Below are 13,644 nucleotides of genomic sequence, written 5' to 3' on the forward strand. Positions count from 1 at the left end.
AAGTTCTGGACCCACAAAGTTCAAACTTACGACCTTTTTTTTTAATATACGTTATTTTTTTCTTTTTTTTTACAATATATTTCAAAAAATTTCAAAAATTATTATGCATTTGCAAGGCTTTTTGAATTACCTTTCGAACGATTTTAAATAACCCTGTAGTTCTTTGCTAATAATTGTCTCAAATTGATTTGAATAAAAGCATGTTTTTATGGAAAAATGCTCACTTACTAAGATTCGATAGGAAATTTTGAGAAAAGGATCGGGGAGAGTCGGTTTTTAGATTTTTGTCCGCCAGAAATCCTATACTGCGTTGGAGCGGTAGCTCTCCAGCACAAGAAGAATGAGATGTGCTGCACGATTTAAAATGCTCTTTCACATCTCTTTGAAAATGAACAGCAACAGCGTGTGTTTTACTCGCAGAAAATTGAGAAACACCCGATCCCAGCTGCAGGAAAGCTAGTTGTACCTATGGGTAAGAACAGAACGAGATTGTCAATCATATTTACGCAAATATTAAGGCAAAATTTAAAAAAATATTTCATGTTGCAATACTTCCCCTCATTTTCCCTTTCTTTTGCCAAGGTGGTTGTTATTTGACTCGGAATTTTCCCTCGGATACAACAATTTGAGTGAGGAGCGACCCTGTATTGATGACCACACGAAAATATTGTTAAATATTGATGGAAATATTAACGAAACTACTGTCGTGTGGGGTGTACTTTTCGTAAATTAAGATACTCGCTTCTTGATAAGATAGTCCTACAATGTGTCTGTTGGAACTATTCGAAAAGCGCTCGAAATTTTCCTTGGTCGTCCCCTTAAACCTTGATAGCCTTCTGCATTTGCCCAGATGATGATGTCACATTCGCCATTAATATGTTTAAAGGTTCAAAATATCAAAGGCGAATGTGACTTTATCATATTTGATTTCTAAAACACTCGATAACAGTTCTCAAATGTGAACCCATTATCTTCAACACTTATCTTAACCTACCCATGTTTCAAATCAAACAACAGCCCATCGCCAAACAGCTTAAAAACAAATCCATCGCTCTACGATAAGCTGGTGCTCTGGAATCTGTATTTTGAAACATTTACAGTTCAACGATGATCCGAGCAAGACTTTCGAATTGCTTGCCCCTGCTTTTTTTGGGTAAGCTATTCCTGTAACCTCGAGTTAGACCAAAACTGCAACCAACAACATTTACAGTAACCATTGCCAGTTGCAACCCACCGCGATGGAACCTAGTGCCAGATGATGCCGGCAATCTTCATATGATCGACGTCTCCCCAGTAGATCAACCGCACGATCTGGATGTCGTCGAACCTTTGTTCGATCCGGAAACGGACGTCATCTTCCGGTTGTTCACCAGATCCAATCCACAGTCTCCGCAAATCATACAATGGGACAACCCGGAATCGCTTCTCAACTCCAACTTCAACCCGGCTCATCCGACCCGGTTCACTATTCATGGATGGGTCAGTGGAGAGGATGCCAACATGCATGGATTGATTCGGGAGAATCTACTCGCACTGGACGAGTTCAACGTAATCAACGTCGATTGGGGTGCCGGGGCTCAGACCATCAACTATGTGCAGGCTAGGAATCGTGTTGGTCCCGTAGGAGAAATAGTATCCCGTTTCATCGATATGATGGTGGAGACGAGTGGAGCTTCGCTGGAAAGTGTTTCTGTGACCGGTAGCAGTTTGGGAGCTCACTGCGCCGGAAACGCTGGCAAATTCCAACACGGTCGAATCAACACGATCATCGGAATGGACCCGGCCGGTCCGTTGTTTTCGCTTGGTCAGCCGGATATCATACACGAAAGTGATGGTCAATACGTGGAAGCCATTTATACAAATTCGGGATTGCTAGGATTTGACCTTCCACTGGGACATGCGAACTTCTACCCCAACGGAGGACGAACGCAACCGGGTTGTGGGATTGATATTACAGGAAACTGCGCCCATACGCGAGCTCACCAGTACTTTGCGGAGTCCATCGGATCACCGCTGGGATTCGTAGGCCAGCGCTGTGCATCGCATGAGGAGATTCTTGCCGGAGTGTGCACCGAAAGTGGACCGAATGCACTGCTGGGAGGTGAACCATCGAACTATGGAAAAGGAGTGAGCGGTTTCTATCATCTGACGACTAATGCTCAGTCGCCGTTCGCAATGGGGTGAGAATTGATGAGTGTGATTTGAAATCGCTAGATTGATAGTTTTAACTGATGCCGACACTAGCACGGTATATTTAATAGAAAAAAATTAAACAATAAATATTGGCATTCCCGAAACCTTCACCATTTAAATGAGGGGATTTTCCCCATATTTTTCACGGCCAATTAGATCACCTCAAATTTGGGTTCAGTTTACTCATAAATCGCGAAAAGTGCAGGAACTCAGCGCTGAGTAAGTTTTTTATAGGTGGTGGAGTGGTAAGCGTGACTACTTTCTCATCCCAATGGGTCTGGGTTCAATCCCAGCCGAGTTCGATAAGATTTCTCTGGTCACGTCTTCCTTCGGAAGGGAAGTAAAGCCGTTGGTCCCGGCCCATGTGTGTTGATGAATGGGTGCGATATCCTACGCAGGTGTGGAAGCTGCCTTCCTGCACATTCGATTGCCGTCAATGGATGGCAATCGATGACCGTCGGTGATTGGCACTAAATTGCGGTACAGAGACCGACGTTAAATAAAGGAATGAAGATAATTTCAAGCTACTTTGCTGAAGAAATATGTTTTTCTTTCTCTTGCCGTTCTCATTTTGCAGTAATTTGACTTAGAGTGGTCCTGAAAAATTCAGCGTTTAGCGCTAACATTTTTCATTTTATTTTTCCGTGAAAAATCACCTTTAGATGATTCTTAGGAATCCTGATGAATGTGGCCGTCTTAGTGGAATACCTGTATAAAGAGAGAGAGAGAGAAAGATTAGTAATTTCCATTTAATTCCACTACCTTATTTGCTTATCCTTGACAGATACGCGTATTTCGTCTACAATGTGCAGACTTCTTCAGTGTCTTGTACTAATACTCGACTGAAGAAAAATATCGCATTTTACCGAATATATATATATATATATATAGGGTTAACTACCCCATTTCCGGCCTATTAAGCACAACCCGCACTTAGTTTTTCTTAATCTAGCGCAGTTTAGCACCAAACGGAATGTTATTATTACTGATGGCTTCTAAAGTTATTTACCTTTCCGTACGTACCGCAAGATTTGATAAAGAGAAACCAATCGTTGAGATATAGTCAAAATTCAAACACTGGTTCTTGACGCCAAACTCGGCCTACGGATTCTAAACTCGGCCTAACGCATTGAAACGCCATTGAAACGCCAATGAATTCACTTCGGCCTATCGGATGAACATAAAAATTGATTCGGTCGGAGCGCTTCATTTGTATTTGGGAATAATGGGTGCAAACCTTCATATCACGTGTTCTCGTTAACTTCGTTTGGAAGCTTATTAACTAGAGTATCGTACCAAACGCATAATTGACTTGTTAACTCTGAAATCATGGATTTATTTGAAGTTTTCTGTTCGATAGGCCCAAAATGGGCGATTTGGCCGAAGTAGTTCTCTACCCTATATACCGCTGCTTACTCGTTGATGTTTCCTAGGTAGTAACTTGAAAAGCCGTAATGTATGTCCGTTTCCTTGCTCCCTGTTGAATAAAGTTGAATTCCGTTGTTTGTTGATCTCGAAGCTCTCTGCAACATCCAGTTTCCATGGTGTAGATACGGGTCGTAAAATCGTGATGTCCTCCGTCGATAGTTGGTGGTCCTCTGTGAAGATGTGTTCTGCCAGCTTTGATTTGAAATCATATGTTAGGCCTTTTCCTCTTGCTTTTTGGCTTTAGTAACCTTCGCTATATGGTAAAGTACATATAGCGAAGGTTACTAAAGTCAAAAAGCAAGAGGAAAAGGCCTAATCTAGTTGCTAAAGCTCTTTCGGTTTGTCCTACGTATACTTTGTTACAATGATTACAGCTTATTTTATATACACCTGCTTTACTTAAAACATTAACTGGGTCTTTAGTGGATCCTAACAATGATTTCAACTGGTTATGTCTACTGGTGAAAACTAAATCTAATTCGAATTGTTTTGACTGTGGTCTTAGCTTACAAGTAATATCTTGATCAAATGGAACGGACACTCGTAAGGGGTTGTAAATAATCTCCTTTGTAGAATTCTCGCTTTTTTATCAATGATTGCCTGGATTGTGGTCTCCTTGCATCCGTTGAGTCTCGCTGTTTCGAAGATGTACTGTAATTCCTTAACCTTTCCTGTATCGCTGAGTGGAAGAGTCTGCATCCGATAAATCATGAGGTGGAAGGCGGCCTTTTTCTGCTGCAACGAATGGTTGGAAGTATAGGGGATAACTCTTTTCGTGCTTGTTGGTTTCCTATAAATTTCGTATTCAAGCGAAGATAATGATGACGATTCCCTGATGACTAGAATATCGAGAAATGTGAGTTTCCCGTCTTTTTCTACCTCGTGAGAGAATTTGATATCCTTGTGAATTATGTTGTTCTCATCCAAAATTTGTGGAAGGGCTTCCCTTTTAACTACGCTGAAGATATCGTCAACTAACCTCCACCAACGGTTTGGTAATAATCCTTTCTCCTTAAGAATTGTCTCCAATTTGGCCATGGAAAGTTCACATAGTCCGAACCTTGTTTCTCCATGCTGCATCCTCTCGTTGTGTTAAGAGTCTTTTCGACGTGTTGAACGCTGGGCGGCTGCCAGCTTCGTGTTTCGCGATTTTATCCAGTGGAAAGTACCTCAGAACTTCCGGAAAAGTGTCGCAAAATGTGCCCCGATAAGCAATCTATGGGGAGCTTATTGTGTTCGCGAGTCCTCCGTTTGGGCTGGATTTACTGATTTAAATCTTTAAGTTTATTTTCAGCTCTTCGATGATGGAAATTTTTTAGAATAATATTATAATGGTTCACTTTTTTAGCCTTCGTTTAGGAAAATACAAAAACATTGTAATGCATTATAACAAGTGCATGAAAACTGTTAACTGTCCAAATAATCTCGATTTTTCTGGCTATTGATTCATTATTAAAGTGAAATTATAAACAGCTTTCGGGGACGCCGTTTTATTTGCATAGCTTTACTCGACAAATATTATTCTTTAAAAATTTATTTTCAGCTTTTCAATGATGAAACATCTTTTGAGTTCGTTGATGACGGAACATCTTTAGATTTATAACGTAATGGTTTTTCTCAGCCTTCACTCAAGTTAGATCCATTGTTTTAAATAAGATAAGTTTATTTTCAGATCGCTGAATATTTGAATATATGAGAACATTAGATTTACATGATAATAATACACTTTTTTTCAGTTTACATTCATGCGGGATGTATGAATTTTAATTATTTAAGCTTGCTTTCAGCTCTTCGATGATGAAACACCTCTAGGATTATATTATAATATTTCATTTATATTATTGAATTTTGCATTTATATTATAAATATTCACTTTTTCAGCTTAGCGATGATCTAGCCTACAGAAGTTAATGTAAAGTTAAAGTAAAGTTAAAGTAACATTAAAGTTAAGTTAAAGTTAAGTTAAAGTTAAGTTAAAGTTAAGTTAAAGTTAAGTTAAAGTTAAGTTAAAGTTATGTTAAAGTTAAGTTAAAGTTAAGTTGAAGTTAAGTTAAAGTTAAGTTAAAGTTAAGTTGAAGTTAAGTTAAACTTAAGTTAAACTTAAGTTAAAGTTAAGTTAAAGTTAAGTTAAAGTTAAGTTAAAGTTAAGTTAAAGTTAAGTTAAAGTTAAGTTAAAGTTAAGTTCAAGTTAAAATAAAGTTAAGTTAAAGTTAAGTTCAAGTTAAAATAAAGTTAAGTTAAAGTTAAGTTAAAGTTAAGTTAAAGTTAAGTTAAAGTTAAGTTAAAGTTAAGTTAAAGCTAAGTAAAATTTAAGTTAAAGTTAAGTTAAAGTTAAGTTAAAGTTTAGTTAAAGTTAAGTTAAAGTTAAGTTAAAGTTAAGTTAAAGTTAAGTTAAAGTTAAGTTAAAGTTAAGTTAAAGTTAGGTTAAAGTTAAGATAAAGTTAAGTTAAAGTTGAGTTGAAGTTAAGTTAAAGTTAAGTTAAAGTTAAGTTAAAGTTAAGTTGAAGTTTTGTTAAAGTTAAGTTAAAGTTAAGTTAAAGTTTAGTTAAAGTTAAGTTAAAGTTAAGTTAAAGTTTAGTTAAAGTTTAGTTAAAGTTAAGTTAAAGTTAAGTTAAAGTTAAGTTGAAGTTATGTTAAAGTTAAGTTGAAATAAAGTTAATATTCAATTAAATTTCATTTCATATTATGTTTATACTCACGAGTGCGTGTGTGTGCATGTGTATGCGTGCGTTTTTGTGTTTGTGTACCTATTATAAATCACTACAATCAGCATTAGTTTACCAAAAACGATCCCTGCAGGTGCAAACCTTTCCCCACATCCAACATCCCAGTGATTTCTCGTGGAAGCGCAGAGGATTTCTCGGTTTCCTTCACAGCGAGTATCACGTCAACACATTCCTTCCCATTCCCTATTGGACCTGCATTCGGACACGGCCGGCGCTGGTATTGCTAAATATTAGATCTTCAGTTTTTACACATTGAGAATGAATGTTAGTCCCAAACATCATCTGTTGGTTCTCTGTGTAATTGCAGCTGATCTGGTAATAACAGAGTAGCAACCGTGGGCGGTCAATAATGCTAATGCTAAATGCTAATGCTGCATCCTCTCGTTGTGTTAATAGCCAGTCCTGCAAATGGTTGATCGCTTCCTTGACCGGTACGCTGGGAAAAAGAGCTGTGACGTCGAAAGATACCATACTCTTGTCCTCATTGATGTCTCCTGAAGATTGTAGTTGCTAAGCGAACTCCTGGGTGTTACAAATTGCTTTACTCTGGAACTGATTCGGCATACTCTGGAACTCTGTGACTAACCACTTCGCTAGTTTGTGGGTGGGGGAACCAACTGCAGACACGATCTCTCGCATTTCATTTCCCGGTTTGTGGACTTTGGGGAGACCTTTGATCCTGGGTAGAATGGGATTGGATTCCCGTAAACGGCCTGCTCCATCTCCTAATATTGATTTACACTCCTTCAGTGCTTTCTCAACGCTTTTCACTATGTTCTGTAAGGGGTCTACTCGAAGCTGTCTATACGGTCCGTTATTAATCTTCGTTGTCATTTGATTGTCGTAATCGTCTTTGTCCATGATAACGACCCTTACGTTGCCCTTGTCTGCTTTCACATAGTATACTGCTTTACTTTTCAGCTCATTTACAATCCGAATTTCCTTCTCTTTGGCGCGACTTTGTTCTTGTCCGTCCTTGATTATGTTCGATGTGATAGTCCTGACCAGTGTTGTGAAAATATCATAAAATCAAATCTCACCAATGCCCAAGATCAAGCTTGATTTTCGTAGACAAAACTCAACAAGCATACAGCTGCGGTTAATTTTGCAAACTGTGATATCGCAGCTCGGAATATCAAGCTAATAAAACTCACCAGCTGCAAATCTCCACAAACTGTGGTGAGATTGAGTTTCATGATTTTTGCTTTACTCCCGAACGCAACCGAAACTTCCATAACGGCTGGCAGCAGTCACTTCGTATCTACCATCGGTGAACAGTAAAAAGAGATAGCAAACTATACTTTCTCTTTCTATGAAAACGATGTGCAACGGAATCAGTTTTGCGTCGAGTCATCTCTCAGCTTGATTTTTGTGCGTTGTGAATAGTCTCACAATATCAAAGGAGCTTAAAAAATCAATATATAGCATGATATTTTGTTTCAATATCACGCGTGATATTGAGAGCATATGAGAGCGGAAAAATATCATTTGATTTATGATATTGCCAACACTGGTCCTGACCGTATTCTGTGATGATGTTGGTGTTGGTTTCTTGGTAATCGCTGTCTCTACGTCAATGATGATCTGCTCCACGTCTGGTTTGGTTGTAACCGCGTATCCTAGCCACTTGTTGAGGTGTGTCAATTGTTCTTCCGTGATTTTTAGGGCTTGTTGAAGAACACATTTTTGTCGAGAAATGTAAATTTGTATCTTTTGATTAAATTTACAAGATAACCAAAGATTCAAGAAAAATAAAAGGAGAAAAATCTATACAATTCTTTAATAACGAAATTTCCCAAATTTCATTACTTCATTATGATGGCTACCAAGCGTTTGGGAAGTTACGTTACTAAAGAATTGCGTATGTTTTTCTCCTTTATTTTAATTAAATCTGTGGTTAGTAGTTAGATAGGTTCTGCACGTTGTAGTTTCCTTTTCATGCCTGTGATCTTAACATTTTACATATGGGATGAATACTTTAGGAGGTTAGATTTTGACAAGTCTTTAGTGGGAACGACACTGATGAATGCTGCTGTTTTATTTATGAGATTTGAGTTTTGGAGTTTTTCCGAACACTGAATTCGATTATCACTGGAATTGGTTATACTGGGGAAATGAATGTAATGTCGGCCTAAATGTCCCTTATTTGGGCCCATACATAAATTCAGCAATCGACTAAATTTTCAATAGCGACCAAAAATATCCATTAATACCGTCTCAATGACGCGTTCAACTAGATAAAATTGATAAATAGCAGATTTTTAGCGATGGTCCCAATCTTAGACCCATACGCCAACACTAGAGTCATTTCCCTTATACCCTAAAATATATATTTCAAAAGTTATTGTACTTCCATGAAACAATCTAAATATTTTTTTATCATTTTAATTTAATTTATGTGATAAAGTAGGCAATTTATGGGGTCGTTATCTTATTTCACGATTGTTACGACAACGTGGATTCCACGATTTTCGCGGATTTGTTATCAGACTTCTTATGGCGTGGATTTGGTGCAGAATTGCTTATCATATTTGTTCTGGTGCGAATTTCTCGCGGATTTGCTTATCAGATACGCTGTGACGTGGATTTTGCGCATTTTTAATTTAAATTTGCGTGTATTTGGCTCGATTTTGTATTTAAATTTCACGAGAATTTGGAGCGGATTTATTTATAAATTTCTCGTAACAACCCTACTATTTAGATTTCCAATTGATTTAAATTTGCGTTACGTTGCGTTGCGTTGCGTTGCGTTGCGTTGGGTTGCTTTTGTTACGGAGTAATTCCATAGAGGTAACTCTAAGACCAGAAGGTCCCGAAGAAACAAGCTCAACTTTTTGGGTCAGCTCTGGTACTATCTTCGGTCCCAAGCTAATCGATTCACCCCTCGAAACATAGGAAAATCCACTAGCCTCTCATTTTATCTGTCAAACTTTCATGGCGAATCAAAACAAACATAGTGTAGTACTGGAATTTATACTAGAATGGGGTACGTAATCGATTTGCTTGGGACCAATAGGCTAGTCAAGTAGTGAGCCAATTTAAAATCGTTACTTTCGTATTGGTTGTTGGTAATTCGTACATTTCATAATGGAGACTGTCATGTAAAGCCCGATTCAAAGTAAATTTGGACGCATTCAAGTGATCATAACTCAAGAATTAAACATAATACACGGTTGATCAAAACGTCAAACAAAAGGGTATTTATTCAGCTTTCAAACGATATATAACAAGTTATTACATTTTACCGTTTCGAACGAACTGTCGCACTTTACTTGTGATCGATGCCATCATGATCTGCACAGTCGCTGGTGACACTGTATCGGCGAACTTATTACACTTTAAATGCATTTGTTGTGCATTTGTCACTTCTTTAGCGCATGCTCGAAGTATTCGCTTGACAATTGCCCAATATTTTTTCGATCGGTCCGAACTCAAGGCAATTCGGAGGATTAATCTCTTTGGCGACGAAATTAACATTGTTTGCAGCATACCATTCTAGTACCTCCTCATAGTAGTGGCAGCTGGCTAGATCCGGCCAAAACATAACGTTGGTCTTGTGTTTCCAAATGAAGGGTAAAATCCGCTCTTTCAGACACTCTTTAATGTAAACCTTCGACGTCATTGTGTGAGATGTGATGAAAACCTTGGTTTCAAGGCCACAACTGCAGATTCCTTGCCAAATCATTAGTTTCCGAGCAAACTTATCAGCAAAAACAAATTTATACCTGGAGGGGACATCCCCACGACCAGTTGCCAGGTAAAATTTTCGTCCAGGGATTTGTTTATAATGCATTTTGACATATTTTTCGTCATCCATTAAAATGCGGCCATCATATTTCGTCAAAACTCGTTCGTATAGTAATCGTGCTCGCTTTTTGGCCACTAAATTTTGTTTCAGGGAGCGATTCGGATGTTTACTGGCACAAAAAGACTTATATCCTTCTCTTGAAAGGATGTTACGCACGGTGGAAAAGTTGGAATCGTATTTCTTTGCCAAATCACGTATGGAGACACCTGGGTTGCTTTTCACGTACCTCAACACCTTTCTCGTCAGCTCTTTGTCCCTAGTTCCACTTTTATGATAGATACGCTGTGCTTTATCCACACTCAGAGTATCCTTCTAACGTTTGATTTCAAGACTCACCGTTGACTTTGGGAATTTTAGCACTTTTGCTATTTTTGAGGCAGACCACGAAGGGTTCTCTAGATGTTTGTGCACAATTAATTTTCTTTTCTCAAGTTCCATGATCCGTTATTTCGGGATGCGTCGATCAATCGAGAAAAACTTTTCACCAATTTCTTTGTCAATAAAACATCAACCTGTCAAACGTATTTTGTTCCAACCACCAGGGGCGCGGTGGTGTATTAAACCGTGCGTCCAGATTTACATTGAATCGAGCTTTATCTACTTCAACGTTCTTATTATGATTGCTTAAGGAAAACTATTTGGGAGTGAATAGCTTTCCTATCAAAGTACCCAAGTAACAATTTTGGTTTTATGAGGGTTCTGTAGACCATGATTTAGACTTGTAGAATGCTATAAAACCGCGATAAAACCTGCAATGTTACTTGGGTATAGAACAGAAAAAGCGTGATAATTACCATTGCTGGCCACACCCATTTTCTCCGTTACGGGGAAAGGAAGGATATTGTTGATGAAATATCGGCCTACGGAGTTGGATAGTTGGATAGGAGATGGGTCAGTATTCGCTTAAGCAGGCGACCATTTTTTTTCCTCTGTTCGGGACCTAACACCACTGCGACCAGTTATTTGATCTATTGTAGTATATCCCGTGTCCTTAGTTTAGTGCTTGTCGTATTACCAACAATTGTCAATTCGAAACTAACGATTTTAAATTGGCTCACTACTTGACTAGCCTATTGGTTCCAAGCAAATCGATTAACGTACCCCATTCTAGTATAAATTCCAGTACTACACTATGTTTGTTTTGATTCGCTATGAAAGTTTGAAAGATCAAATTAGGGGTTCGTGGATTTACCTATGTCTATTCCTATGAATCGATTAGCTTGGGACCGAAGATAGTACCAGAGCTGAGCCAAAAAGTTGAGCTCGTTTCTTCGGGACCTTCTGGTCTTAGAGTTACTCCATCACTTTTATTACTCTGGTAATACTCCATCACTTTTGAGAAATGATAAAGTATTCGATTTGTTTACAGTTGTCATTCTCGCATTTATCGCAAGGATCCGACTCTAATTGAAAGGTCCCGCTATTTATTCAGATTAATAGTTGATCATCCAGAAGTATTGGTAAAATATCAAAAGAATTGTTTTGAGAGCTTTGTTCTGATTAGGTCTGATCACCTGATGGCCTTTAGTATAATTTCTGAGTTACATGGTATCATAAAGCATGGCCCACTTAGTAATGGAACAACATCAGTTGGGTCTATTTCGGATTTGAATTAACGGTTTTGAAAACGGTTTTCACTCAATTCCTTATACCGTATGCGTGATAATGTTTGCACCATCGTACAAATAAGGTTCCCGTTTCACCTGTGCATACAATGCCTTGGTTTTCTTTGCATGCACGTAACCTATAGCTCATACCGTAGTAGGCTGTGTATAAAAGAAAATTATTGACCATGACGAAGTGGCAGCGTATTCGTGATTTGTCCCACGCGCAAATGTCGCAAAAAGACATTTCAATCGCCGTGGGAGTGTCCCGGTGGACCTTCAAAAGGGTTTTAGACCGAGAAAAGAAAGGACAACTATCCGCGAAGGTGGCCACAGGTCTCTCGAGGTCAGCTCGGGTTCCGAGGGTTATCGCTGCTATCAAAAGGAAGATTCGGGAGAATCCAGTGCGTTCAATAAGTAAAATGGCAAAGGAACACGGGATCAGTGACTTTACGGCACAGAAGATCGTAAAGGAAGATTGCGGGGCGAAGTCGAGGGCACGGACAAAAAAACTCACATGATTACCAACCGCATCCGGGAGCTACGAGTCGAACGATGCAAGAAAATCTTTAACTTCCTTAAGCGAAAAAATCCGGTAATCCGGTTCACCGACGAGAGCATGTTTACCGTCGATCCCGTATCAAATTCCAGAACCGACCGGTATATTAGTTCTCTTCCGGTAAAAGACGTGGCCCACGAGCACAAGAACGTGTATCTGACCAAACATCCTGCTAGCGTTATGGTGTTTGGATTGGTGGCTTCCGATGGCAAAAAATGGACCCGGTGTTCATTCCAGAAGGCGACAAGGTCAACACGGAGGTCAACATCGGGATTTTAAGTAAGTATGTTCTTCCGTGGATCAAAGAACAGTACGGTCCGTGTCACACCTCAAACCGCACTCAGAAGTGGTTGCAGGAACATCTTCCGTTCTGGGCGAAGGATATGTGGAAGGATAAACGCCACCCGAGTACAAGCAAGCCTCAGACAAACATTGACCCGTACCTGGAGAGAAATGGATCCAGATTACATTATTAAAACCTGCCGTGCATTCCGGAAGCGTGTGGAGGCCGTAATTGCAGCAAGTGGAAACTCGATCGATGATTAACATAGTTTAAAACTGAGAAACATCTCCCCTTTAAATAAATAAGACAAAAACCCAAAAACGAATTTTTTGAGAATTTTTTTTAAATTTTGACATTGCTCAATGGTGCAAATATTATCACGCATACGGTATTTTAAGAAAAAAGTAAGAGGTTGTATCCAAGACTCGACCGTAGATCTGACGTAGGATTACGTGCTCGGTATCAATATTTGGCGACTATGTTAGGGAAACCACTTTTTGCAGGCAATCGATGATAATTTTGATAACCATTTCAACAGTTGGACAGTTGTGTAATTTTCAATAGTGACCTATTGAAAATTGATGAAGTATTCAATTTAGCAGCTTTGAAGAAAAATTACCAATCGATTGGCTTGTTCAGTATTAAAATCCATCCGCTATTGACAGAGTTATAAGTGGTCAAAACCTGACCACTCTTGGTAACATGGTCGATTTTGTTTTTTGACGTAGGACTACGTCTTTGATTTCTATATGGGGGTACACTTTGTGAAAACCAAAAATGGAACATGTAACAAATTAAGAAAGATTTTGAACGTTAATAACTCAGCTGCCCCTGGTCCAATTTCAATAATTTTATCACCAATCGATCAGAAATACGGCTACGCATCGATAACAATGCTTTCGAATTTTGATTTTCTACAAGAAACTATTGAAAAACTGGTCAATGTCCAGCATTGTCCAAAACCGTCGAATTAACTAACAAATCCACCAATTACCTACATGCATATGCTGCTTCCCCAGCACAGTCGTCAGAGAGTAGTAAGT

At 38.8% G+C, this 13,644-nt stretch overlaps 1 protein-coding gene across 1 annotated transcript; it reads left to right on the forward strand.

The window, feature by feature from the left end:
* Positions 1-1,049: 1,049 nt before the first annotated feature.
* Positions 1,050-2,184, forward strand: LOC135697615 (pancreatic triacylglycerol lipase-like). Its single transcript, XM_065217398.1, has 2 exons — positions 1,050-1,153; positions 1,211-2,184. The coding sequence occupies exons 1-2, from the start codon at positions 1,108-1,110 to the stop codon at positions 2,182-2,184; spliced, it is 1,020 nt and encodes a 339-aa protein (XP_065073470.1). The 5' UTR covers positions 1,050-1,107.
* Positions 2,185-13,644: the final 11,460 nt, after the last annotated feature.

This window comes from Ochlerotatus camptorhynchus, unplaced genomic scaffold, assembly GCF_037179485.1.
Source record: "Ochlerotatus camptorhynchus isolate MF236.1 unplaced genomic scaffold, CSIRO-AGI_Acam_v1.1 ptg000077l, whole genome shotgun sequence".
Taxonomy (NCBI): Eukaryota; Metazoa; Arthropoda; class Insecta; order Diptera; family Culicidae; genus Ochlerotatus; species Ochlerotatus camptorhynchus.